This window comes from Macaca nemestrina, chromosome 3, assembly GCF_043159975.1.
Source record: "Macaca nemestrina isolate mMacNem1 chromosome 3, mMacNem.hap1, whole genome shotgun sequence".
In the NCBI taxonomy this organism is placed as follows: domain Eukaryota; kingdom Metazoa; phylum Chordata; class Mammalia; order Primates; family Cercopithecidae; genus Macaca; species Macaca nemestrina.
In genome coordinates this window covers 154,732,548-154,759,862 of record NC_092127.1, presented here as the reverse complement: position 1 = coordinate 154,759,862, position 27,315 = coordinate 154,732,548, and the positions used below count along the sequence as shown (strand labels likewise).

At 39.4% G+C, this 27,315-nt stretch overlaps 1 protein-coding gene across 4 annotated transcripts in view; it reads right to left on the bottom strand.

Annotated features, from left to right (window-relative positions):
• Window positions 1–13,826, bottom strand: part of LOC105487701 (ATPase phospholipid transporting 8A1) — a 266,324-nt gene extending 252,498 nt beyond the window's left edge. For all 4 annotated transcript variants that reach the window (XM_011751245.3, XM_011751247.3, XM_011751246.3 and 1 more), the window contains exon 1: window positions 13,546–13,826. In XM_011751245.3, the coding sequence (XP_011749547.1) occupies window positions 13,546–13,594 (49 nt within the window). In that variant the 5' untranslated portion in view covers window positions 13,595–13,826. The remainder of the gene's footprint in view (window positions 1–13,545) is intronic.
• Window positions 13,827–27,315: the final 13,489 nt, after the last annotated feature.

Genomic DNA, 27,315 nt, shown 5'->3' with positions numbered 1-27,315 from the left:
CGTGATAATCCTCCCACCCAGCAGGGGCCACCGGCAGCATCCTAAAGCCAGAACCCAGCGCCCATCAGAGTGGCCACCGAGAAACACACTGGCCAAATAAAGAGTCTCAAAAATTGGCCTCATCTCAGCAATTAGGGAAGGCAGGTAAATTGGGAGTTTTCACATTTTGTACATTAACCTATAAAAGATTATCTCATGTCATAATGGGATAAATCAATAAATCTAGACTAACGAAAACATACTCCTTAAAAAAAAAAAAAGTTGCCACAGAAATTTCAAAGACTTTTACCAAGTTATTATGCTATTTTTTCAGCTCCAAATGACTAAATATTTGGGCTACAAATATAGGCTGAATAAAGCAACTAATTACTACAACATTCTAAAAGCAAGCAGGTTAGCAAAAAACTAGTAATGACACTGCCGAAAAGCTCATATTGAACAAGCTCCCAGAGTAGATATAACACCAGCTAAAAATAAACTAAATGTGTTGTACTCTTCACTTAGTTGTACTGAATTGAATGTTCAATTCAGAATTTTAAGGAAAGTCTTCAAAACCTAATAAATAGTATTAATGTATGACCTTGATCATTTCTGAGAGGGGAAATTAGGAGTATAATCAGTCCTATTAGCTAATTGGATGACATACAATTTACCAAAAATATTGGGGGTTTTTTTGGTAAATATTTTTGGTAAATTGTTTATCACCCAGCTACCTAATGCTCTTGGTTTCTTGGCTCACAACCTATATGGTTGTATACAATTTATTTCCATCCTCTCTGCCAGCAAGTAAATTCAAGGTTCTACACCAGTGTTTTCAATACCACTGCACATTAGAATTACCTAGGAGATAAAATATTAATGCTTGGTTCCTATCCCTATAGACCAGACCAACTGATTCCACCATTCTGGGATGGGTTTAGGAATCAGTATTGTTTAGAAGCTCCCTAATTATGAAGCCAGGGGTGCGCATCACACGATGTGGCTATAAAAACAACCAACATTTCACAAGTCTCCCACTGCCCTATCCACATTGGACACACTTTTCATTAAAGATAGCAGAGGTATTCTTCCTCATGTCATTTCTCTAACATTTACCCACAACAATGAAAATCAAGTTAGGGAAGTTGACTTAAGTCCACTGAGAATATTTATCACAGCCATATTGGCATAGACGGTAGACTGAACCCAACTTAAACTTAACATATAGAGCAGCCACCAGGATTGGGTAAAACTTAAACCCATTTCATTTCTTTGGTCAGAGATAGAACATGGCCTAGGTTAGGAAAAAAAAAAAAAAAAAAAAAAAGTAGAGTGAGACAGACTAGAAGGGAACTGGAAAGGGCCAACTAGTCACAGCCACTGGGATGACAATACAGTGGCAGAGCAAGAGATCCAGGAAAAATGGAAATGGGCAACAAGTACACTCAGAACCGAAGATCTCCTGCATGGGGCAACAATGTGGGTTCAGGTGAGTTGGTCAAAAGCAATTGTGGGTAAACTGCAAACAAATGATACTCAGAAACCTTGGCAGGCCTGGTCTGGCATCAAAACTGATCACAAATGCTGAGCACTGGAGTCCAAGCTAGGGTTGGGAACCAGCATCTCCTCCTGCCAAGAGCAAGGCAGGGCCCCCATCCTGGAGCTCTATAAGCTGCTCAACAGGCACTCAGGGTCAGGGAAGTGGTGACAGGGTGTGCATGCCTCATCTTTAGAGTGCTAAATCAGAGCTCTTTAAATGTCGATGGTAAAGATTTTTGGGACTAAATCTATGTGGGGTTGAGGAAGGGACAAGGGAAAAAGATGGTCTGTAGAAGCTGGAAGATTTGTTTTATACAATGTTAGCTTTATTTCAGGACCAGAATTATCCACAGGGACCTAGGTCAATTACAGAAGCTGAACTGGTCTAGGCTGGCATCAGAACAAACCATCTCTTTGACTCACCCCTGCATGCATACCACTGTTTGCTTGTTTCATTCACAAAGGTCAATCTTGTACTCTCAACAGGTCTGGCCCACTAAAGTGGTATTCTGGTCCAGAACCCAGGCTGACTTTGGCCTTCTTAGTGACATTCTGAGCTGTCACTCAACTAATCTGATATTATTAAGCACAGCCCCAGATGGATCAAGATCAGCCATCTCCTTCAAAGAGAGTTCACACAAAACAATGAACAGAGGCTCAATTTAAAAACAGACACCTCTCTTTGCCAAGTCAATTAGAGGTCTAATTAATCCATGAAGCCAAGTTCGATATAGTTGTCCCTTTAGAACAAGTGATGGTGATACTGTACATAAAAGAATACTACTTAGAGCTTTACCTACTTCACATCTCATGCTAACATTTAAATAAAAATGAATAGGAAGACATGGCAGGGTGTTTTATCATATATATTTTATAAGAGATTAAAAAAATGGAAACAAAACAGGCTACAAAAGATGCCACAATGTACTTACATAAAATCTCTAAATTGCCACAAGGGCCAAGTCAAAGGCAGTATTATCTAAGCACCAATATAATGTGTGAGGTTTTATACACACGTGACTGCCTTCTGTTGTTAGGAAGGGAGCTGAAGACTTAAATCTCGGGATCTATGTATGTATTTCTAATAAGCTTACTTTGAGCTATGGGTTTCCATTACAAAATTTTATATTCTGAAAAATTCTAGTAAATCCTAACAAGTAAGCATATGCTAGAGGTATAATTTACAACTATGCTGTTCAATACAGTGGCCACTAGTCACATGTAGCTACAGAGCACATGAAATAGTCCAAATTGAGATGCACTATAAAATGCCCACCAGATTTAGAAAACGTAGCACAAAAAATGTAAATTATCACTTGTAAATTTTTATAACAATAAAATATTGAAATAATATTTTGGCTATATTGAGCCCAAGAAAATTCATATTTATAATACATATTAGTTAATGTATTATTTATATGTTATTTATATGTTATATGTCAAATACACTATTTTTTTGTTATTTATATAACAAAAATTTTTTTTATATGTTATATGTTAAATACACTTTTTTTAATATTTATTTATATGTTAAATACACTATTACTTGTATTATTTAACATTAAATATATAGTATTAAAATTCATTTAACATTTCTTTTTACATTTTAAATGTAGCTGCTTGATTGTGGATCATGTTTTATTTCTTTTAGTGCTGATCTGAGATATAAATGCCGATTTGATAGGGTAAGTAGATTCCATGGAACTATTAGTTAAATCTAGCTGGTCTAAATTTCACCTTATTCCTAGCAAAAAGGATAAAAAAGAGTATTATCTCAGCTATCCTGTCAGAGCCACTATATGAAACCATAAAAGTAGTAAGTTGGAAGCAGAGTCCACAACACATCAGCAGATAAAAATGAACCATTCTTTCTCAAAAAGTAGTAAAACCAACATATACCTGGTCAAATCTTATTAATTTAACACCTCATTTTAAAATACTTTGCTTTAAGGTATATAATTTTAAAACCTACAGAGACAAAAAGTAACTGAAAAACAATATCAAAGTAGCAATAATTGAAGAGGGAAACTAAGCATACATGACTCAATATAAGAAACATGCCAATTCTCTTAATATATATTTATAAACAATGCAATTCCAATAAGTATCCCAACATTTTTTAACTTGATTCAATGACGTACTCATAAATTCAAATAGAAAAATACACCTATGGGGGGAAAAACAAAAACAAACAAACAAACAAAAACCAGAAAAACCTAGAGAAAAGAGCAAAGAAAATGGGACAGCTAAGATAATATTTTTTATTATGTTCCAATAAAGGAATTTGATACCAGGAGCTAAAAGGGACCAAAATAAAGAGAGGTGGGAGGGAAGGGAAAGAGAGACTGACTCCAGAAAACAACTCAAATATATACATAAGGAAGCACCTCAAATCAGTGTGGGAGGAAAGGATTATTAAATACATGGTTATTATGTCAGGTAAATAATTTGAGGAAAAAATTAGATCCAGGACTCACATTTCACCACAAAGTAAATACCACAGGAATTACTAATATAACTGTTAAAATGAAACCCAAAAGTACTAAAAGAAAAACATAATTGAAAAATTATCTTGAAATGAAAAATATGACATTAAAGCAGAAATTTAAAAAAACAGAAAGATTATACATCATAAAAATTAACTTACATACTGCTAAAGCACTACAAAGTTAAGACAAACTATGAATAAGGAAAAAGGTAATATCTTTAACATATAAGTTCCTAAACTTCAATACAAAACTTTATAAACAATTCAGAAACAAATCACTACATTTACCAAAATATGTTCAACCTAATAAAGCAATGTAAACTTAAAGACTTACTTTTTACATTCTATATTCATAAGGATGAAGAAAAATGCTATGCAATGCTGCAAAAGGGATAAACAGGCACTCTCATTCACTTTCAGTGGGAGTGTAAACCAGTATAATCTTTCTAGCAATTTTCAAATATGTATCAAAAGTCATAAAAAGATATATATTTTTTACCCAGAAATTCCATGTCTAGGGACTTTGAAAAAAACATCAGAAAGGTGTACAAAAAGATACAAAGATGCTTGTTCAAGAGTTTAAAAAAACTGAAATGACCTAAATGCCCACCCATAGGGTTCTTTAGTAAGTTATTCTGTACTAACATAAAAATGCTAAGCTGTCATAAAATTAATAAAATTGATCTGTTCATTCAACAAAGATTTACGGAGCTGCTACCAAGTGTCAAGCACTATTCCAGGCATAAAGGATAAAACTAGCAACAGACAAAATTTACACAAATCTATATTGGCACAGATAACCATAAAATTACTAAAAATAATTCAGATTACCTCATTCTTCCTAACAAATATATATTTTCTGGAAAACAGAAAGGACGTATACTAAAATTCTAACATTGTAAATATATAAATTTATAGGAAGTATACAATGTTTTATAATCACAATGTGATTTGGATGGCATAGTTTGAGATGAATTTTATTCTCTCCTGCAAGACTTTTTGAAGCATGAGTTTTTCCCAGTGATCAGGTAGTACCGCTATCAAGACTCAAAGTTAAGCTCTTCCATTAAAAACAAAGCTCAGAGTCATCCATTCATTCAGCAAATATAGAGTAGTGGCTATGTGGCAGACAAAACTAGGTGTAGAGGGTACAGCAGTGAACAAATCTCACAAAAACGCTCCTTTAGTGGTGCTAAGGTTTCAGTAGGAGGGTACCAAGTGCATCTGGATTTAGTTCAGAGTATTTTACAAACTGGATTATAAGGCATTTTCATCTTTAGGGCATAGATCCATTCATTTAACCAATGCTTGTGCTCCTACTACGTGCCAGGCAACGTCCTCATGGAGAGCAACATATCAGTGGACAAACCAGACAAAAACCCCTGCCCTTAGGGAGCTTACTACCCAGAGAATACAACCATTGGAAGGTTTGGGCTCCTTTCACTAAGAGGTAAAGAACGAAGAGGAAAGCGGTGGCCTTCACGTCACTGACACTCTAATGAAACCATGTGAATAGAGATCCACACAGCAAACATTTCATTAACTTCAAAAGCATCCTCTGACCTACACAAACGTTCCCATAGCTGTAACATAGGTACATGCTTCAATTCTGTTTTTGAAATGACAGAAAAAAAAAACCATGAATTCTGCACTGAAGATACAAAACCTAAAATAATTAGATCTAATACACTTATCTCTCCAAAATTACACTAAGTAAAATGACACCTATTTTGAGACTTTCAAATATTGATGCATAATAACTGGTTTTTAAAGCAACAAAAACCTTAGTCATCTTTTACCTAGAATAGCCTCCTAAAATTTTTATTTTATTTATAAAATTTATAAATTATTTTATTTATAAAATTTATAAAAATTGCTTTTGATTCCTTTTGTTACCTTTTATGTAAATAAAACATAGTATTCTACATAGTTAAAACATTTTAGAGTTGCCATTTAGAAAAACAATTCCTAAAACAACTTCTGGAAACATCGCTTAGCACATATTTTACATAATAAAATAAATGTCGTTATATTTTAGCATTATAGTATTCAATAGAAGAAAACGCAAACCACTGGATAGGTATGTGAAGTTTTTCTGTGTGTGCATTTCTTTAGTTTTGAACAATTTAATCCTTATTATATGTAAAGTAGGAGCTCCAGAGCAATTTCTATTTTATCCAAGCAAGAGCCTTTGGTCATCTGAGAACTTCACTGTGACTGATTCTGTTGCCTGCCTGATATAGTTTGGCTGCGTCCCCACCCAAATCTCATCTTGAACTGCAAATCCCACAAATCTCACATGTCATGGAGGAACCCAGTAGGAGGAAACTGAATCATGGGGACAGGTCTTTCCCATGTTGTTCTCATGATAGTGAATAAGTCTCACAAGATCTGATAGTTTTATACATGGAAGTTCCCCTGCACAAGCTCTCTCTGCCTGCTGCCATCCATGTAAGATCTGACTTACTCCTCCTTGCCTTCTGCCATGATTGTGAGACCTCCCCAGCCATGTAAGTCCATTAAACCTCTTTCTTTTGTAAACTGCCCAGTCTCGGGTACGCCTTTAAGTGTGGAACTCCCTAGAGACTTGTTGAATGGCTTTGACCAAAATGCTGATAATGATACGGACAATGAAATCCAAGCTGAGGTGGTCTCAGATGGAGATGAGGAATTTGTTGCAAACTGCAGCAAAGGTGACTCTTGTTACGTTTTAGCAGAGACTGGCAACATTTTCTCCCCACCCAAGAGATTTGTGGAACTTTGAACTTGAGAGGGATAATTTAGGGTATCTGGTAGAAGAAATTTCTAAGCAGCAAAACATTCAAGAGGTGACTTAGGTGCTGTTGAAGGCATTCAGTTTTAAAAGGGAAGCAGAGCATAAAATTTTGGAAGATTTGCAGCCTAACAATGCGACATAAAAGAAAATTCCATTCTGTGAGGAGAAATTCAAGCCCGCTGTAGAAATGTGCATAAGTAAGAGGAGCTGAATGTTAATCACCAAGACAATGGGGAAAATGTCTCCAGGGCCTATCAGAGACTTTGTGGCAGCTCCTTCCATCACAGGCCTAGAAGTTTAAGAGGAAAACATGGTTTCAGAGGCTGGTCCCAGGGCCCCTCTGCTATGTGCAGTCTAGGGACTTGGTGCCCCTTGTCCCAGCCACTCTAGCTGTGACTAAAAGGGGCCAAGGTATAGCTCAGGCTGTTGCTTCAAAGAGTGGGAGCCCCAAGCCTTGGCTGTTTCCACGTGGTGTGGAGCCTGCAGGTGCACAGAAGTCAAGAACTGAGGTTTAGGAACCTCTGCCTAGATTTCACAAGATGCATGGAAATGCCTGGATACCTGGACAGCAGTTTGCTGCAGGGGCAGGGCCCTCGTGGAGAACCTCTGCTAAGGCAGTATGGAAAGGAAATGTGGGGTCAGAGCCCCCACACAGAGTCCCTACTGGGGCACTGCGTAGTAGAGCTGTGAGAAGAGGGCCACCGTCCTCTAGATCTCAGAATGGTAGATCCACCACCAACTTGCACTGTGCATCTGGAAAAGCCACACTCAATGCCAGTCTGTGAAAGCAGCCAGGAGGGGGACTATACCCTGCAAAGCCACAGAGGCGGAGCTGCTTGAGACCATGGGAACCCCTCTCTTGCACTGGCGTGACCTGGATGTGAGACATGGAGTCAAAGGAGATCATTCTGGACCCTTAAGATTTGATGGCCCTGCTGGATTTTGGATTTGCATGGCACCTGCAGCCCCTTCCTTTTCGCCAATTTCTCCCATTTGGAATGGCTGTATTTACCCAATGCCTGTACGCTCATTGTATCTAGGAATTAACTAACCTGAGTCTGATTTTACAGGCTCATAGGCAGAAGGGACTTGCCTTGTCTCAGATTAGATTTTGGACTGTGAACTTTTGAGTTAATGCTGAAATGAGTTAAGACTTTGGGGGACTGTTGGGAAGGATGATTGGTCTTGAAATGTGAGGACATGAGATTTGGCACAGGCCAGTTGGTGGAATATGGTTTGGCTGTGTCCCCACCCAATCTCATGTTGAATTGTAACTCCCACAATTCTCATGTGTCATGGGAGGAACCTGGTGAGAGGTAATTGAATCATGGGGGTTGGTCTTTCCCCTGCTGTTCAGATAGTGAATAAGTCTCATGAGATCTGATGGTTTTAAAAATGAGAATTTCCCTACACAAGCTCTCTCTTTGCCTGCCGCCATCCATGTAAGATATGACTTGCTCCTCCTTGCCTTCCGCCATGATCGTGAGGTCTCCCAGACATGTGAAACTGTAAATCCATTAAACCTCTTTATTTTGTAAATTGCCCAGTCTTGGGTATGTCTTTATTGGCAGTGTGCAAATGGACTAATACACTGCCCAATAACCATACACCTTTTTCCTTTTGTAACACAGCACTGGGTAATGTGTCCACCTGGAAATTTCCATTTCCCAGCTTGCCCTGCAAATGTAAACCAATGCAAAATAAGCATTAGCTTTTGTGTGGCATTTCTGGAAAACCTGTTTGTCTTTCACCTTCCATTTTCTCCTGGCTAAAACTATTGTATATGATGGCTGGCACCCCAGCAACCATGGTGTGACTTTATGGAAGTCAAACTCTCAGGACGGTGAAGCAGAAAGGCACAAGGAGTCAACATCCCTTATGACTTTGTGTAGCAAGCACAGCCAATCCTGACCGTCTACCTCCATACTAGTTTTACAGGAGTGAGAAAAACTATTTTGTGTAAGCTACCATTATTTCAGTCTGTTTCCAGATTACAAATGCTAAGTTCAAACACCCATTTGATTTATCTGGGGCAGCTAAATAAAGAGACCTAAAATTCTTAGTCTTCTGCTTTACCTACTCTTGCCTTCTGGCGAATTTTTCCATCAAGGTTTCAACTATTGTCTCTCAACTCAAGATTCCCAAGTTTGAGGCTTCCCACATGTCATCTCAAAATTTCCAACTACCTTTGAAACACGTCCATTTGTATGTCCCAGTTACCTCAAAATTTGAATTAGTATAATCTCTTATTTTACTAATCCTTCTTCCCAATTTCCTTATTGTTTAATAGATTTTCTCAACCAATCAAGTTCAAGACTGTAATGGAAATTTCTTCAAAATGTGTTTCACCAGCACCAGGGTATCTTGGGAGGCTCATTAAGAATGTGAATCCCCAGGCCCACCACAGATTTACTCAACTAAATCTTCATGAGCCAGCCCAATAAGATCCTTGGTAATTTATGAACATATTACCAATATGTTATTACCAATGAAATATCAATATGCTATTCCCAATAAGATCCATGGTAACTTATTAACATTAGAATTCTAAATTATTGCTTCAGAATTGCCTTTTAAAAAAAAGTCCTCTCTCCTGCCCTATGTTTACTAAATATTCACTAAATAGCAAAGTCCTATAATATGATTGATATAATTTGTCTGTGTCCCCACCCAAATCTCATCTTAAATTATAGTTCCCATAATCCCCAAGTGTTGTGGAAGAGACCTGGTGGGAGGTAATTGAATTATGGGGGCAGGTCTTTCCTGTGTTGTTCTCATGATAGTAAGTCTCATGACATCTGATGGTTTTATAAAAGGCAGTTCCCCTGCACACGCTCTCTTGCCTTTGCTCCTCCTTCACCTTCTGCCATGATTGTGAGGCCTCCCCAGTCATGTGAAACTCTGAGTCCATTAAACCTCTTTTTCTTTATAAATTACCCAGTCTTGGGTATGTTTTTATTAGCAGCCTAAGACCAGACTAATATAATGACCTTTGTGACCTCATTTCCTACTATTCTTCCTCTCACTGCTCCTAATTCCAGATTCTCTTCTGCCTTGGGGCATTTGCTCTGGCTGGAATACCCTTCCCCCAGATCCCTATCAGGCCAACTTTCTTATTTCCTTCATGACAACTTTTCAATGAGGACTAGCCTAACTAACCTGCTTAAAATTGCAATCCATCCACCCACCTTAAACATTTTGCTTTCTCTTCATTTTCCCTATAGCATTTACCACACAACAAACTCTATAATTAGCGTATTTTGTATGTGTTTTGTCTCCTGCCTCACTAGAAAGTAAGCACCTCCAGGGCCACACTTTTCCTCTTCTGTTAACTGACATATCCCAAGTGCCTGCCTGTAACAGTAGTTGAAATTCAGTAGACATCTGCTGAATTAGCTAATGATTCAGTCAGAAATCTGATTCTTCCCTTCCCACTCTCACTGTTCCACTCCAATACTAATTCTGACTTTTGTCATTTTAAGACTGTTTTGCAACAGTCTATCTACAATACTCTTTCCTCCAAACCAGCCAACACACTTCCAGACTTACCAAGTTACTATTTTCAGGATGTCCCTCCCTTATAATAATGTGGCCCCCAACTGGCCCTGTTAGATATTATATATTGGAGTTACACTTAAATAAGAAATTAGATTCAATGAACTCTACGATCCTGTTCAAATATTTGGTCTTGTGTCCAAATGACTCACCTTGGCATTTAAAATGCTCTGTAATCTGGCAGTAGTCTACCTATCCAAACTTATAGCCTACTCCTTCCAAGTTTCCCTATGCTCTCAGCCAATTTCCTTAATTCTGAAATAAGCCGTGTTCACTTTCCCCATTTGTTCATGTCATGACTGTCTTCAACACTCTCCTAACTATAGAAACAGATGTCAGTATCCTTTAGGATCCTGCTGCTCAGACTGTGATCTGCAGGCCAGCATCCTTCAGCATTACCTGTGAGCTTCTCAGAAGTGTAGTAACTCTGGCCCGACTCCAGACTTCCTGAATCAGACTCTGCATTTAACAAGATCCTCAGGTGATTCCTATGAACCTTCGAGTTTGAGAAGCAGTGTGTGAGGGCTCATCTCAAATCACATTTCAGTGAAATGTTCACTCGGCAGGCCTCATGTTCAGGAATAAGTATGTACTAAATTCCTAGTCTTCCACAGGTCCTGCGTCCCCCACGGCATGCACAATGTTCCACTAACAACATCCCCTCTTAGACTATTTATTCCCTCTTAAGTCCTTTCTCCCCAGTTTGGTTGTAAACAACTTACAGGCATGACAGTCATACATCTGGCCAATCTGGATGCAGGGAACAGAAACCCATTCAAGTCATTTCAAGGGGGTGGGGGAAAAGAGCTTATTTTAATGCTACTTGGGAACTAGGGCTATAAAATTCGGGGAGGGCAGGCTTCAAGGTCTGGCCACCCTCTCTCAGGATCTGTGTCTGCCCATCCATTGCGTTCTCTTTGCCATCTCTCTACTCACCCAGTTTCTGCTTTCTTCTATCAGCAGCATTCCCATGGCCTATTATGGCCATCCATTCTCTCCCCTACCAGCCTATTCACCTCTGTTCCCTTCTGCTTTGACTCCAAATCTCTAACTTTAATGTTTGCAAGAGAGATATGATTAACACAGAGACTCTTTTTGAGCCAAACCACAAGGTTACAACTGTCTGAGTCACATAAGAATTGGTTGCCCCTGGGTCAGGAGCCAACCATAGTCCAATCAGCTGAGGCCAAAAAGGCTGCAGTTCAGAACAAGGCCCTCTAAGCAGCAGGGCTTCTCTCAAAGGAGAATATTCCTTAGGAAAGGTAGGACTATATTTCTTAGGAAAGAAAAGTGTGGGCAGAGCAGGGAATGAGCCACAACGCTAGCCCCACAGAATCATCATTTGTCTTCACCACCATCCCAAGCACAATGCTGAAGCTATAATAACTGGAATCAACCAATATCAGGGGAAAGAGTTATTCACCAAGCACCACTATGGCCCTGACACTGTGCTGGCCGCACACGGAATACAAAGATTAAACAAGCAGCAGTCCTTCTTTTCCTAGAGTTCTTAATCCAAATGTGTCACTGAACTAGTTACTTGACCTTGGGCAAATTACTAAACCATAATGGGCCACAGTTTCCTCAACTATCAGATGGCACTCCACCTTCACCAACCTCCAGGAGTGTTGTAAGGTTCCATAAGGTAATCATTGTAAAAGTACTTTGAAAAATACACAAATCAATCAAGAACAGTACTGCAGCCCTGTAATCCCCTCACATGCCACAGGTTTTGCAGTGCTCTCAGATTTTTTCTCTTCCCCCTATTTCCCACAATATATGACCCATCAATTGCTGTTATTTAAAAGACCACCACCAACTATTACCATTATATTTTCATACCTCTATGACTAATTTCACCCAGAAGTGTGTAAAATGAATTTTTAGTGTGCATTTAAAAAATATTATAATGTATTCAACTGTGTATGTAAAACTATAATGCCCTATATAAGTATTTTTTGGTGTATTACAAAAGACAGTGTGTACCGAATTCCTATGTAGTACACAGGCCAGTTTTGACTCTTGTGTGGCCCTCTCCCCACAGCAGTTTCATTTAATATTTCCGAAATACTGCAATCAGAAAATTTCAGGGACCCTATTTTTACAGGGAGACCCTAAGGAGAAAAAATGACCTGTCTCCACCCCTGAAATCCAATTCTCCTAACTTATATATCTTTTTTTTTTTTTTTCTAAAACCACTTTACCACCGTCTTACATTAAAAGATGGAGGTGAGGAGGAAGAGCGGGAATCAGTGATAATGGCAAGATAGATTTCTGAAAAACATGTTATTCCACCCTCTGCAGGATTCAAGTACAGGTTTATGGGAGAAGACAAACAAACCTTGGGATATTTACGGTCTTGGCTTTGACGCGAGCAAAATCAAATAATATTTACAGAGTGCCTGCCACATGGCAGGCAGGATGTTGAGGGCTCCTCGGATACGATGAAGAGTCTGGGCCCTGGGAAAGCTTACTTGCTTCTACCCCGGAGCATCTGTTGCTCAGTGTTGACAACTGTGGCCATTCAAGAGCTGGCCCCAGGTGGAGCAAAGAAAACAGCTTCCACCTGGCTAAAAAGTCAGCTCAGCTGGTGGAAGTGAGGGTTTCGGGCAAAAGGGAAACAAAAACGAAACCTCAGACGCGAGCCGGTGGGACTCCGCTGCGGGAGGCAGAATTATAGAAGCTGTAATGCAGGGGACCCACTCCGCACCCGACCCCGACGCAGGCTCCCGGAGCTCCGAGAGGCAAGGGACTACGGATCAAAGGATTCTGCAGCCCGGGAAAAGCAAACTCGCTTCGCTGGGAGCTCAGAGAGGGGGTTGCAAAACGGTGGGCGCTGGAGGCAGAGGCGGCGGGCTGGGGATCTGCTCACTAGGATGGAGAAGCTGAGTGGAAATCGAGCTGGTGGGGAGGGAGGTGGGCAGGGCGAGTGCGCTCAATGACTGGGACCTAATGGTCACACTGCGGTGCTAAGCACGCCTAGGGGCTCCCGCCGAGAACACCCATTCGAAGGTACTGGAGCCTGGAAAGGGTCTACGAGTGCACTGAGGGCAGCGCGGGGGGAAGGGTCCACTAGGGGCTGGGCGCGACAGTCGGACTGCCGACGGGGAAGAGGTGGGATGCGGTCTCTTCCAGGATAAACACACACACTCACACGCACACTCGCTGCCCGACCCCGGGTTAGCCCCGAGCCTCAGCGGCCCCTCACCCTCGGCGCGGGAGCGGATCTCCGACACGGTCCTCCGCATGGTGGGCATCGGGGCGGCGGCGGCGGCTGCAGGTGGGTCCTCAGCCCGGACTCTGCACCTGTCACCTCGTGGTACGCGCAGGAGACCCGGCTGCGCCGCGCAGAGCGCTCAGCTGCAGCCCGGGCCGCGCCACCCACCTAGGGCAGAGCCGCCGCCGGGCGCGGCCCCCGCACGCCGACAAGAGGAGAAAGGCGGCGGTGGCGGCGAAGGTGGCGGCGTCCGCAGAGCTGGTCTAGCTCTAGCTGCAGCCGCGGAGGGGCTGCTCGGCGAGGGGCGGAGCTCGGGCGCGGGCGCCGGGGGTGGGGCCTGCGGGGCGCGCGCTCCCCCACCCGCGGCCGCTCTGCGAGGAAGGCGGGTGAGGGGCGGGGAGAGCCAGGAGGAGCCTCCTTCGCCCCGCCCCGCCCCCTTCGGACCGTATCACGACTCAAAGGGGGGGATCAGCTCTTAACCTCCTCAGTCCTCCAGCGTTTTCGCTCCGCCCGGCGGAGTTAGTTGTCCCGGTCCCTCCTCCAGGCCACTCGGACTCTCTCGCGTCTTGCTCAGACAGGAAAGAATGCTCCGGCTGCTGCATTCTCACGAATCCCCTCCCGCTACCCCTGGCTTTTGATCGCAGTGGAGCCGCCCGTCGTCCGGAAAGTGCTGTTGGGTCTGAGCGGGCAGGCGAAAGCGAAAGGGTCTGGGACTACAAGGTTTAGGTCCTAGCCAGAGCAGGGTAAAGGAACGACTGTTCACCATCTGGGTGTAATTCTAACCTCTCTGCACGCCCAGCCCGACTCGTGGCCTGAGTCGCACTTGTCCTCCTGCCTCACCCACTAGCAACAGGCTGCGAGGTCGGGAGGCCCCCGGGTGCCCATGGTCCGTGGGTCTTGGGTGCATCTGGGGCCCGCCTGCAAGTGGGCCCGGTGCATCTCCCTAGTTCAGGCTCTGCAGCCTGACAAGGCACTGAAATTGCAATTAAGCCAACTAAGTATTGGCCCAGGTGGTTCATAAAAGCCTTTTTTTTTTCTTTTAGTTAAATCTGCATAAAGTTGGATGCAGTCGTTTTGTCTGCAAAGGGGAGAGGAATCTTTGTATAAAATCCACAAATATGTTAAATTTTAATTTGCCGATGTCCTTCAGACTGTCATAGCCTCATTACCTTTTATTTTGTATACCGAGATCTATGCTAACAAGTTGTCAAAACAAGTACTTCACCTTCAAGTTAAGATGTAAGGTTTTGTGCTGTTTCTGGCGAACTGCTGAACTGGCAGGAAAGCAATAAACCAGAAACAATAAATTAGAAGCAATTTGCTTCTTCCCTCATTTCATGCTCTTCCTCCAGCAACCAGCGAAAGAGATCCTCATATGGAGGCCTTTTATTTGAGATCTTTTCACATCCTGAAGCGAGAGAGCTGGAGAAGTTTGACCTGAGAGAGAAGTGATTATTTCCAAGCCTCAGGAAAAAATGAAATAAAATCTGCTAATAGCGTCCTATATCCATTTGTGGTATTTTTTCTGCTCCCTGCAGGTAGCACTTGCTAATCAGAGCCCTGCCCTACATTAATACTCAGTCAGGCATTCAATGCATATGTATGAAGAGCCCACTCTAGTTGGCTGTGATTCAGAGACTGGAATTAGAACAAAGGAAATGTATTCTCAGTGTTCATGGAACATCTCAGGGTAAAGCAGGACTCAACAATAAATGAATGTATCTCTGTTTCAGTGATAGTCATGATTTAGAAGTATGGTCTTCTAAACGTAAAAAATGAACACAGCTTTTTCTGGACTGTCATCACTGGCCATTTTTATTTCTTCTAAGGCCCAGGGTCTCCTTGTATAAAGCAGGCTTCCTCTGGCTTAATGAACATGAGTCTGAAACAAATTAAAGGGCTAATATAGCAACGAAAATAGTAAAAATAATAATCAGCTTTAAAAGTTAGCGAACAGAAACTGGAGGAAACGCAGTGCTTTTCTGATTAACATGTTAGGTGTAGTTCTATATGAAGCCATAACCAGTTCTTATTAAAAATCATGACAATAGTTGATTTATTTGTAATTCCTAATTAGTCCTCAGATGGAGTTGAGGTTCAATTCTGCTTATTTACAAATAATAACTGAAGACAGTTCCAGAAGTTACTTCTGTTTTCTATAGAGCAATCCATTTTTTACATGTGTGTCCCATTAACTCATCAGCAAAGTTGAAAACATTCATACAGGAAACAAGTCATTTATACAGAGAAGAATATTGCATGATATAGTCTACAGATTACCGTGTGTCCTTTCCCAGATACTATCACTTTATCCATAATGGCAAGTGTATCCCAACTACCTTATTTCTTAAAAACCACTCATTCCTGATTGCTAGAAATCACACGTTTTTATTGGTTCAGAACTTGATTGAACTTGAGGATTGCACTAATTGCATCTGCTTGATTTTAAGGCTCTTAGATCTTCTCACCTTCTATTGTGTGAGAAGTGCAATGTGCCAGTCCTTGGCAGGGAACTCTGGTTCCAGCCACATGACTTTGTCACAGAATCTGTAGTAGAATTCAGATGTTAGCAAGATCATTTAAAAACTTTCAGGTCATATGACTATACTGCTGATAGACTTAGAAGGAAGAGGGTTATTTAAGGACAACTTCTCTAAGAACCAGGTTTTATCCTCCACAAAATATACTTTGAATACATAACATGTGTGAGGTGCTGAGCCAGAGAACTAGGTTATAGAGGCACTTAATGAAAGCTAACCAGCAGTAGCAACAAGATGGCTAATATGTCATGCCAAATAGACAAGCAGCAACTATGGACTTTGAGAGAAGTTAAATTTCTAAGAGCTGGGGTGATGAACATTGTTGAGCTAGATCTTAAAGTAGGGGTTAATTCTATAGAAATGAAAAGGAGACCTCTTTCTAGTGGGAATGCTTGGTAGTCATTGTTTAATGAATGTGTAAGGTCATTGGAGTGATAGAGGAGCATATATATTTGGTAGGAACAAAGAGACTGACTTGACTACAATGAAGGTTTTCCATTGGGAATCCATGTATGGAGACTAAAGGTGCCAGATTTGGGAGAGTCTGAAATGTCGTCTTAGGATACTTTTGTTTCCTAATGAGCCTTCTAAATGAATGGTGTTAGGAATTCCAATATGCCCACTTTTAAGCTTTTTTTTTTTTTTTTTTTGACATTTTCCCTTGAATTTTGCCACAAATTTTCCTCAACTTTACTAAGTAAATTATGTTCTGATATAATGAACATTGTGTGGCAGATGTTCATTACATTCCCAGTAACTGTGCCATGTAGGACTAAATGGGAAAACATGTCCTTAGCTTTCTCTTTGAATTAGGATGGCTGTTTTATTAAGTAATTAGAGAAAATAAAAGTATGTGTAAATACATCTACTCTGTTCTGTCATAGCAGGGTGTGGACATCAATGGAACTTCAATGGCCGAAGGAGTTAGGTTTAAACTTCAATTAAATCAGAGGTGACTGTCAGGTACCCAGAGTCAGGTAAATGATAGTTGAAATTACAAAGAAAAAAAATACAGTACAATAAAAGAACTAAGAGGATGTCACTACTAGAATCAAACAGATTGGAAATCAAGTTTTCATGCCAAGAAAATTAAATAGAAAGAATAGTCTTTTCAACAAAGGATGTTGGGGCAACTGGATATCCACATGCCAAAGAAAAAAGTTGGACCCCTACCTTGTACCATACACAAAAACTAACTCAAAATGGATCAAACACCCAAAAAGTAAAAGTTAAATTAACTATAAAACTCTTCAGAGAAAAATAGTAAATATTTATTAACTTAGATAATAGTTTCTTACATATGGCATCAAAAGCACAAACAACAAAAGAAAACATAGATAAATTGCACGTCATCAAAATAAAAGCTTTTGGCTGGGCATGGTGGCTCATGCCTGTAATCCCAGCACTTTGGAGGCCCAGGCAGGCAGATCACTTGAGGTCAGGAGTTCGAGACCAACCTGGCCAACATGGTGAAACCCCGTCTCTACTAAAAATACAAATATTAGCTGGGCATAGTGGCGGGTGCCTGTAATCCCAGCTACCTGGGAGGCTGAGGCAGGAGAATTGCTTGAACCCAGGAAGCAGAGGTTGTGTGAGCCAAAATCATGCCACTGCACTCCAGCCTGGGAGACAGAGCAAGACTCCGTCTCAAAAGAAAAAAAAAAAACAAAAAAACAAAAACTCAAACTTTTGTGCTTCCAAATACATCATTAAGAAATTGTAAAAGAACCCACAGAATGGGAGAAAACTTTTGTAAACCATATAGCTGATTAGTGACTTGTATCTAGGTTATATAGAAAACAGTTATGAGGCTGGGTGCCGTCGCTCTTGCCTGTAATCCCAGCAATTTGGGAGGCCAAGTAAGGAGGATCATTTAATCCCAAAAATTCTAAACTAGCCTGGGCCATGTTGAGACCTTGTCTCTACAAATAATTAAGAAATTAGCCAGGCGTGATGGTGTGTGCCTACGGTCCCAGCTATTTGGAGGCTGAGGTGGGAGAATCACTGAGCTGGGGTGGTTGAGGCTGCAGCGAACCAAGCCATGATTACACCACTGCACCCCAGCTTGGGAGACAAAGCAGGAAGAACCCATCAAAAAAAAAAAGAACTATTATGATTCGCTAATAAAAAGACAACCCAATTTAAAAATGAGTAATGAGCAATGAGCAAAGGATCTGGATAGTTGTTTCTTCAAAGCAGATATGCAAATGGCCTATAAACTCATAAAAAGATGCTCAATATCATTAGCCATAGGGAAGTGCAAATCAAAAACCTGAGATGCCACTTCATACTCAGTAGAATGGCTATGATCAAAAAGACAGATAATTATGTGTTAGAGAGGGTGTAGAGAAGTTGTAGCACTCACATGCTGCTGGTGGAATGTAAATAGTGAAGCTGCTTTAGAAAATAGTCTGACAATTCATTAAATGTTAAACATGGAGTTACCATATGGTCTAGCAATTACACTCTTAGGTATACACCTAAGAGAAAAGTAGATGTCCACACAGAAATATATACACAAATGTTACATTATTCATAGTAGCCAGAAAGGGGAAATAACGCAAATGTCCATCAACTGATAGATAAATAAAATGTGGTATGTTCATACAATGGTATATTATACAGTAAAAAGTAATAAAATAACACATGCTATAACATGGATGACTTTGAAAACATTATGCTAAGTGAAAGAACCAGTTACAAAGGCTCACATATTGTATGATTTCAATTATATGACACGTCCAGAATAGGCAAATCTACATAAACAAAAAGATTAATGGTTGCTGAGGGATGGGGGGGTGGAATGGGAGCATTGGGAGATGACAGCTGATGCAGAGTTTCTTTTTAGGGTAATAAAAAAAATTGTGATATCCATTTTCCATGTGATATACATGCACAATTCTTTGAATATACTAAGGGATTATATGCAGGTGAATTGTATGTTATGTGAATTATATCTTAATAAAGCTGTTAATTTTTTTTAAATTAAATCTCCAAAGGCATCAGCCACAAAATGACCAAGTCCAGAAAATAAAAAAGAGATATCAGAGGATATGCCTATCTTGGGAGGACTTGCACTTATTAATTACTTGATATTACCTGAGTTTGTCATTGTCTGGGACCCCCAAAATTATGAATTGGTCCCCTTTGGGAGAAACAGGTAGGTGAGAGAAGCTTGCTCACTAATTTATTAACTCACAATGCAACTGGAAGTGCTTTGGAAACTCATGTCCTGGGGATTGTTGGAGACATGGCTGAGAACCCTGCTTGTGATTGAGATTAAGGCATGGAAAGTGGATTACCACACAACCATACAGTACATACACTAAGCAGTGCTGGTCACTATACTTCCAATTCTTCTGCAGAAGCACAAAAGAAACGGGTAAATTAATCTTAAGTTTTACATAATTACATCTTTTAGTTTAAAATTTAGGTTGAGATGTAAAATTCTATGTAATAGCAAAGCTACCTGGTTATTCCAAGTGAAAATTAGGCTTTAGTATCTATAATCATGGGTGTTATATATTAATTCAATGCATAGTGTATGGTTAAAGTATCATACTGTTAGACTTGTAAGGGACTTTCTTTGCCCCAGCCTTCTTCATTTTCATTGCTCTCTTTGTGTCACCATCCTTATATGCACAACCGTCCAATTCACGAGTGAGATGTTTAGGCTATGTTCCCAGAATGTATCTTCATTCTATGCACATAGCTTTATCTCTACCTCTACTACCCATGTACAAGTCACCATCATCGCTTGCCTGCCGTAGCTTTCTAACTGGTTTCCCTGCTTCTATGCCTGTCTTCCATTCATCTCACAGGAGTCACCATTATTATTATTGCTTTAAAACACAAACTGGTTCATGTTATTTCTTAAGACTCTTTGGTAGCTTCTCATGGCACTCAGGAAGAAAACCAAATTTTTATGATCCTGCCCTTGCCTGCTTCTCAGACTCATCTTCTCTAGCCCCTCATTTGTTCACAGGGCTCGGATGATTCTAGCCTACTCCAGCTAATATCGCCCCACTATCCCCAATGCTAGACCTGCCACATTGCCTTATTCTATTTTTCTCATAGTACTTATCACTATGTGGAGTTTTCTTTTTTGTTTATCTGTTTATGATAAATAGTTCTTGCTGTGTTTGTCTTGCTAATTGCAATTTGTTCAACCTTAACAACAGTGTCTGTCATACAGTCCAGGATTCATACACAGTTGTTGAATGAATGAATGTAAATGAACTGAATCCCTCAGATTGGAAACTGGAAATGAGTAGAAGGATAGGTAGTGTTTCATCCAAAGACATAACAAGTTATGTCCTTCATATTTATTGGGGTATATTATTTTGTGAGAATTATTTGCATGAAATAATTTAGAACATATTTGCTTTGAAATATTTGATATGAGCAAAACCTTGTACCACAAAAATTAATGTCAAAATTAAGTGATCAAATTTTAAATATAAACCAATTTCAACCAAAAGTTCTAAATTTGCTGTCATTGAATAATTTAGTCACTTATTCTTACTCATAATGATAAAATCAATACTTTTCCCTCACAACTATGATTCATTTCTCATACCAGTAGTACTACTCTCTTTTCAAGCACCTTAGCAAGGTCTTGATACAAAGTTATAGTATCTTTAATGTTATTAACTTCTTCATATACTGGGTATTTCCAACCAAAAAGTACAACAATATTTTCTTCCATATAATTGAAAATATTCTGCTCCTGTTTAAATGAAACTAGAATTTTAAAATGCAGTTTTGTAAGGCCAGGCGCGGTGGCTCACGCCTGTAATCCCAGCACTTTGGGAGGCCGAGGCGGGCGGATCACGAGGTCAGGAGATCGAGACCATCCTGGCTAACACGGTGAAACCCCGTCTCTACTAAAAATAAAAAAAAAATTAGCCCGGCCTGGTGGCAGGCGCCTGTAGTTCCAGCTACTCGGGAGGCTGAGGCAGGAGAATGATGTGAACCCAGGAGGCGGAGCTTGCAGTGATCTGAGATTGTGCCACTGCACTCCAGCATGGGCGACAAGTGAGACTCCGTCTCAAAAAAAATAAAATAAAAATAAAATGCAGTTTTGTATTGTATGAGAGAACTCTTGAAACACATTTTAAAAGAATAAGTATCTCCAGAATATTTAAAATCAAGTTCAATTCACACACAATCTTTTGGAAAAAAACACTTATTGAGTATTTTATTCAAAAAGTAAATGCACATTCAAAGGAAAACAATCCGCTGTATCATAATATCTAGTGTTGGATCTTACATTCAATAGCGTTATTTCAAACAGATGAAAAGAGATTAATTAAATGATTTTTTTTATTTTAAAAGTTTCCTGCATATCAGAGCCAAGATGTGGAAAATTAATACTTAGTTAGAAGTGCTGCTTCTTTTCCAAAGGTTACCAAACAGCATTTCAATAATGCTGGTTTCTATACAAAATATTATTATAAAATATTCTATGAACTTGTGTATAAGACAATCAACATAATATTGCCATACATTTAGACATTTTAAAAAGTAGCTTTATTGAGGTGGAATTGATATACCATAAACTTCATGTGTCTAACCTACAGAATTTAAATTTTGATATATGTATATAACTGTGAAGCCATCACTACATTCGCGATAAGAAACATACCCATTCCTTCCAAAAGTTTCCTCTTGACCCATGGAATGGTTCTTATCTGTCACTAGATAAGCTTTTTCATCAGCATTCAGCACAATTTATTGAGTGTCCACCATGTTTTAGATAATGAGCAGGATATTGGAAATTGAGTGGTCAGCTGAAACAGACAGGATCCAGACCCTTATTAAACTTATGTTGCATCAGGAAGACCAATACTAATCAAATTATTATGTAAATAAATATAAAATTACAGCTGTAAATTGTACTCTGGGCAAGCTAGTCTATATCTGTATATATTGATTGTATCCCCAAATATTTCTGGGCCTCCCCACCTATATCAAAAACCCTTTAATGTTGCTTATAGGGCTTTCGCAATGTATCTAAAAATTTACACTAAACATTTTGTTTCTACTGCATGTTATGTTTTTTATTTTGAAAACAGTATAGTATGATGTTTGTTGACCAGAAAGTCAATATTGAAAAAGAAAAAGGAAAGGAAAAAAACCTCCCAAGAAAATCTTGCTTTTTTTTCTCACCATGTTACATTAGTTGTTATTTCAAGGAGACAAAGTCACAATAATAAGGTAAAAAATATTGAGGGGGGAAAGTCCAGAATTTTTCTTAAAAATCAAGCATAGGCCGGGTGTGGTGGCTCATGGCTGTAATCCCAGCACTTTTGGAGGCTGAGGCAGGCAGATGACGAGGTCAGGAGATCAAGACCATCCTGGCCAACATGGTGAAACCCCATCTCTACTAAAAATATGAAAATTAGCTGGGTGTGGTGGCATGTGCCTATAGTCCCAGCTACTTTGGTGGTTGAGGCAGGAGAATTGCTTGAACCTGGGAGGCAGAGGTTGCAGTGAGCCAAGATTGCGCCATTGCACTCCAGCCTGGTGACAGAGCGAGACTCCGTGTAAAAAAAAAAAAAAAAAAAGGAAAATCAAGCATAGTAAATGAAACAAAGATGATTATCAAGTACAATTTTGTAATTCCATAATTCCATGACTTTTAATTTAGAAAGAATGCCAGGCTTAAGTAAGATCATTGATGAATTGAAATAAGCTATAGCTTTCAAATATAAAATATTTGCCAATTGTGTTTGAGCCTCTTAGATGATATAGCTCCTGTTCAGCAGTTCATAATTCACTTTAGTGTTTAGTAGATTTACTGGAAAATCACAACTTTTTTTCCCTCTGACCCCAAAAATCTCAGAAACAACATCTGCTGTAAAGAGGGATCGTTTATCACCGTAGCTTCTTGCCAACTTTGGACTGTGAGGAAATCCACTAAATGGAGAAAGAGAATCAATACTTAATTCAGGATTACTTTTAGGTATTTGTCCCAGAGAACAGAAGCTGGGGTCAGGGGCAGACACTTTAAGGAAAAGATATAGAGGAAGCAAATGGAGGTTTGTGTAAGCTGGAGACATTGAAGGTTGAGCACAGGTGAACTTGTGCTAAGTGTGGAAGCAAGAGTCTACACCTCTTGTATAGATCTCCTTGTCTATGCCAGACTGCAAATGGCAGCTTTTTTCCCCTGCCTGTATCCTCCTGTCTGTTTTACATTTGGTGTGAACATCTGAACACTGACCATATCCTATTAAATTGGAACCTCTTCTCTCTTCTTCCTGAATCCATGGTATTCTGATTCCAATCTGCCTCCCCAGCTTCAGCAGCCATATATTCTCTAATTGAAGCAGCTGTATTCTGTTGCTTTGTGTAGCCAATCAGTTTCCCATGCCCACTGGTTTAATTCTGCACCTAGTCCTGGCCCCTTTTGGTTCCCTCTGGTTTGTTCTTGATCTAAAACTGACAGTGTAGAAGGCAAAGGGAGACCTGTAGGTTGGGAAATAATATTAATAAAAAGTTTGAATAGGTACATGGGAGCCAGATTATGAAGACCCATGCAAACCAGCAAAGGTGCCAGGAATGAATGCACAGAACGAAAGGTAGTCATTGTAGGGAGGCTCTGGGACACATGATAACCTTGTGCTTTGAAAAGGTTTTTATGGTGATCATAGAATATGAAGCATGGATTAGAGGTAGAGAAATCAGGCTGGAGATGATAAAGGTCTGTTCAATTAACAGAGGAAATGGTGATTTTAAAAAGTTAAGTCTGCATATAATATGAGGCATTTATAGTAATACTTCTGGGACTATGGACAATAAAGGACAATAGTCTATCTGTAGAAAAAACAGATAATCTTCCCTCTCTAGTTACAGGTATAAGTATAGATATAGATATACTTGAACTTTTTAGATGTTGGGTTAATTTTCTACTGAGTCAGAAATTCTGACTTTGAGGAGGGGAGAGTACCTGACTTAATGAAAAGAACTGAAATCAGAAGATGTGGGTTTGGATCTCAGTTCTGGAACTTTCGAGTGGTTTAATCATGGGAATGTCATTTGAAGACCTTTCTGAACCTCAGATTAACTCAGTGGGGTAACATGCGGGCTCTGCAGTCAAACTGCTAGCCTCTGGTCCAGTTTATATCACTTACCAGATGCTTCATTTTGGACAAGTTACCAACTTTTCTGTGCCTCAGATTCCTCATCTGTCAAATGGGGACAATTATAATGCCTATTTCATAGGATTATTGTGAGAAGTACTGAGATATTTTATTGCAACATATAATACAAATTTTAGTGGTATTTATTTATTTATTTATAGTCTCATTCTGTTGTCTGGGCTGGAGTGAAGTGGTGCGAGCTCAGCTCACTGCAGTCTCTGACTCCCTGGTTCAAGCGATTCTCGTGCCTCAGCCTCCTGAGTAGCTGGGATTACAGGCGTCTGCTACCACACCTGGCTAATTTTTGCATTTTTAGTAGGGATGGGGTGTCAACATTTGCCCAGGCTTGTTTCAAACTCCTGAGCTCAAGTGATTTAACCTTCTCGGCCTTCCAAAGTGCTAGGATTACAGGCCTGAGCCACTGTGCCCGGCCTGCTGTTATTATTTTAATTTAGTACATCCAACATTTTTTTCCTACTCTGTGAGTGACATAAAATTAATGATTATTGTTACTAGAGGCATTTTCTTCAATCATGCCTTTCTTGGTAAAGTCTAATAATGTAAGTTTATGTAATCTATCATTTGTATGACAAAAGGCATCAATGTTAGATATTTAACTGTGATGGAGGATTCTATTTACTGGTTTCAAGAAACTTGCTGTAAAAATGCCCGTTAGTAATATTTAAAACAATGTGTCTCTTTGGGTCATTATGTAAATACATAAATATAAAATCATAACTGTATATTGTACTCTGGGAAAGGGAGTCTACAACTGTATATATTGACTGTATCCCCAAATATTCAACTGCACATAATGGAAAATCCCAAAGGTTCAATTGCACATAATGGAAAATCCCAAAGTAGCAGTAATTTAAACAAGATAGAGGTTTATTTGTCTCTCATATAGAAAAAAGTCTGAAGATATCTCTGTACTGCCTTCAGAAAACCAGAGACTTCTATTTGTACTCTGCAATGCTAACACACAGCTTCCACCCTCAAGGGCACCTCTTAGTCCTAGCACACTGAGTCAGACTCTTTCAGCATCTACTTCTGAAGTCTCAGATAAAAGTTATGTTCAGCTCTTATTGGCTCATCACCTGGCCATGTGTAGCAGATAGGGAGGATGGGAAATTAGTTATTTATCCAGCCAGTAATGTAACTAGATAAAAATTTGGGATTCTGATACTTAAGAGAAGGAGAGATGGATTAGCAGGTAGGCAGCCAGCATTCTCTGCCAAACTTTTCAATAAATCTCAGAAACCTTTCTCAAGGGTGCATTATGAAAATTCTGGAGCTTTCCGTGGACATAATAATACATTTTGTCCAAATTGTGTTTCTAAATGTAAGAAAAAAACAGAGTTTGCATCATCCTAGAAACAGGTTACGTGAAACAGGGTTTTAAACTGCTGACACTTAGCAAAGAACTTGTTAATGTGAACCGAAATAGTATTAAACTGAGTCCAATAGAGAATAGAGGCTGAAATTAATTTTGTGAGGTAGTAACTTATTAAGGTGACTTTCTGGATAAAAATAAATGCAATCTTGGAGGTGAATAAGATATTAACAAAACAATGGATGAAGTAAAACACAAAGATTTCTTTTAGTTTTTCCCTTGTTTATACAAAAAAATGGAAAAGTAAAAGTATTATTGATTTTTGAAGAGACAAGTTCCATAACGGTATTTTGGGAGCATCATCTCTTAGCTATGTGTAAACTACACCGTGAGGGAAAACACAGAAGGAGATCCCAGTTAGGATGCGACTGTGGCCATCTTGTCAACGGAAGTTTTCTGTTCTTATGTATCGTTTTGGGGTCCCAAAAGGATTATCCAAATCAAACTTCATTAAAAAAATTTAATATTCAATTTATTAAATTTGTATGTAACAAACATAGCTCTTCTTTAAGCTTTGAAATTTAACTTATTTTAGTATACTTAAGACATTTAAGTAGATTTAACTTAATTATTTTATTCTACTTAGACATCTAGTAAAATAACTAGAAATATTTTATTCTACTTAGACATCTCGCAAATTTTAAAAATTACTTTTAAAGCGGTGTTTAATTAATGTTTGATTCCATTTATAAACTTAAACCCCCTTAAACATCTTAAACTACACTGATGAAGTTGATACATTTCCTTTTCATATTTAAGTTCTTTAGTCATCTGAAAAAGCCTTCTTGGTACTTAAATAACTATCATAATAGGATAAATTTAAATTATAGAAGATTTGTCTTAGACTTTTTTAAAGTCTCTAATACTGATTAATTTTGACATAGAATCTTTGTCAATTAGTCTCATCACTTTAATTTGGAATTACACAGATGATTTTAGTAACAGGTCAAATTCTCCTAAATATAGTGACTATTTCTAAACCTTACTAAAAATATTAGTACTATAAGTTTGATTCACTTAATCCTATATATGTAATTCTACAGGTTTACAGCTATTGATTCTCTTGGAAACAATTATGCTATCCAAACAATTTCAGGGTTAGCATGATAAGCACTTTCGGAGGTTATACTTTTAGCTGGCTGAGGTTGAACATTGACCAGATATATCATCTGAGACATCTGAGCTCTAGCATTACAGATATCCTTGAAAATTTTGTGACATCTTTGTCAATGTGCCTGAGTTCTCCAGATTCAAGTCATCATTACCTAATACTTTTCTCTACCACATTTGGTCCATTTGTTGATTTCAACTAGTCTATAACTGTGTCACTCCACTCTAAACTATTTTCACATTTTTTTCTTATTAGGACTGGCAGGTATAGTTCTTTTAATGACATTGAGTTGGATTTTGTTTACCTCCCAGTGCTTCCTCTAACTGGTACCTTTTAGGGTAAGGGCTAAGCTTACAGCCTGAATGAGGGTGGCAGCAACTGGGTGGAAACAAACTGCAAAATGGAAAGGTATTAGGAAGGGAGAATAGACAGTAGACTCTAAGGTTGGGGATGGATTCCAGGAAGAGGAGACCATATTGAACAAAGATACCAGAGGAAAGTTGGAACTTGGCAGCCCCAAACCCTCACTCCATATCTGCCCATTCCCAGCATCCCCGGCAGTTATTATGGATG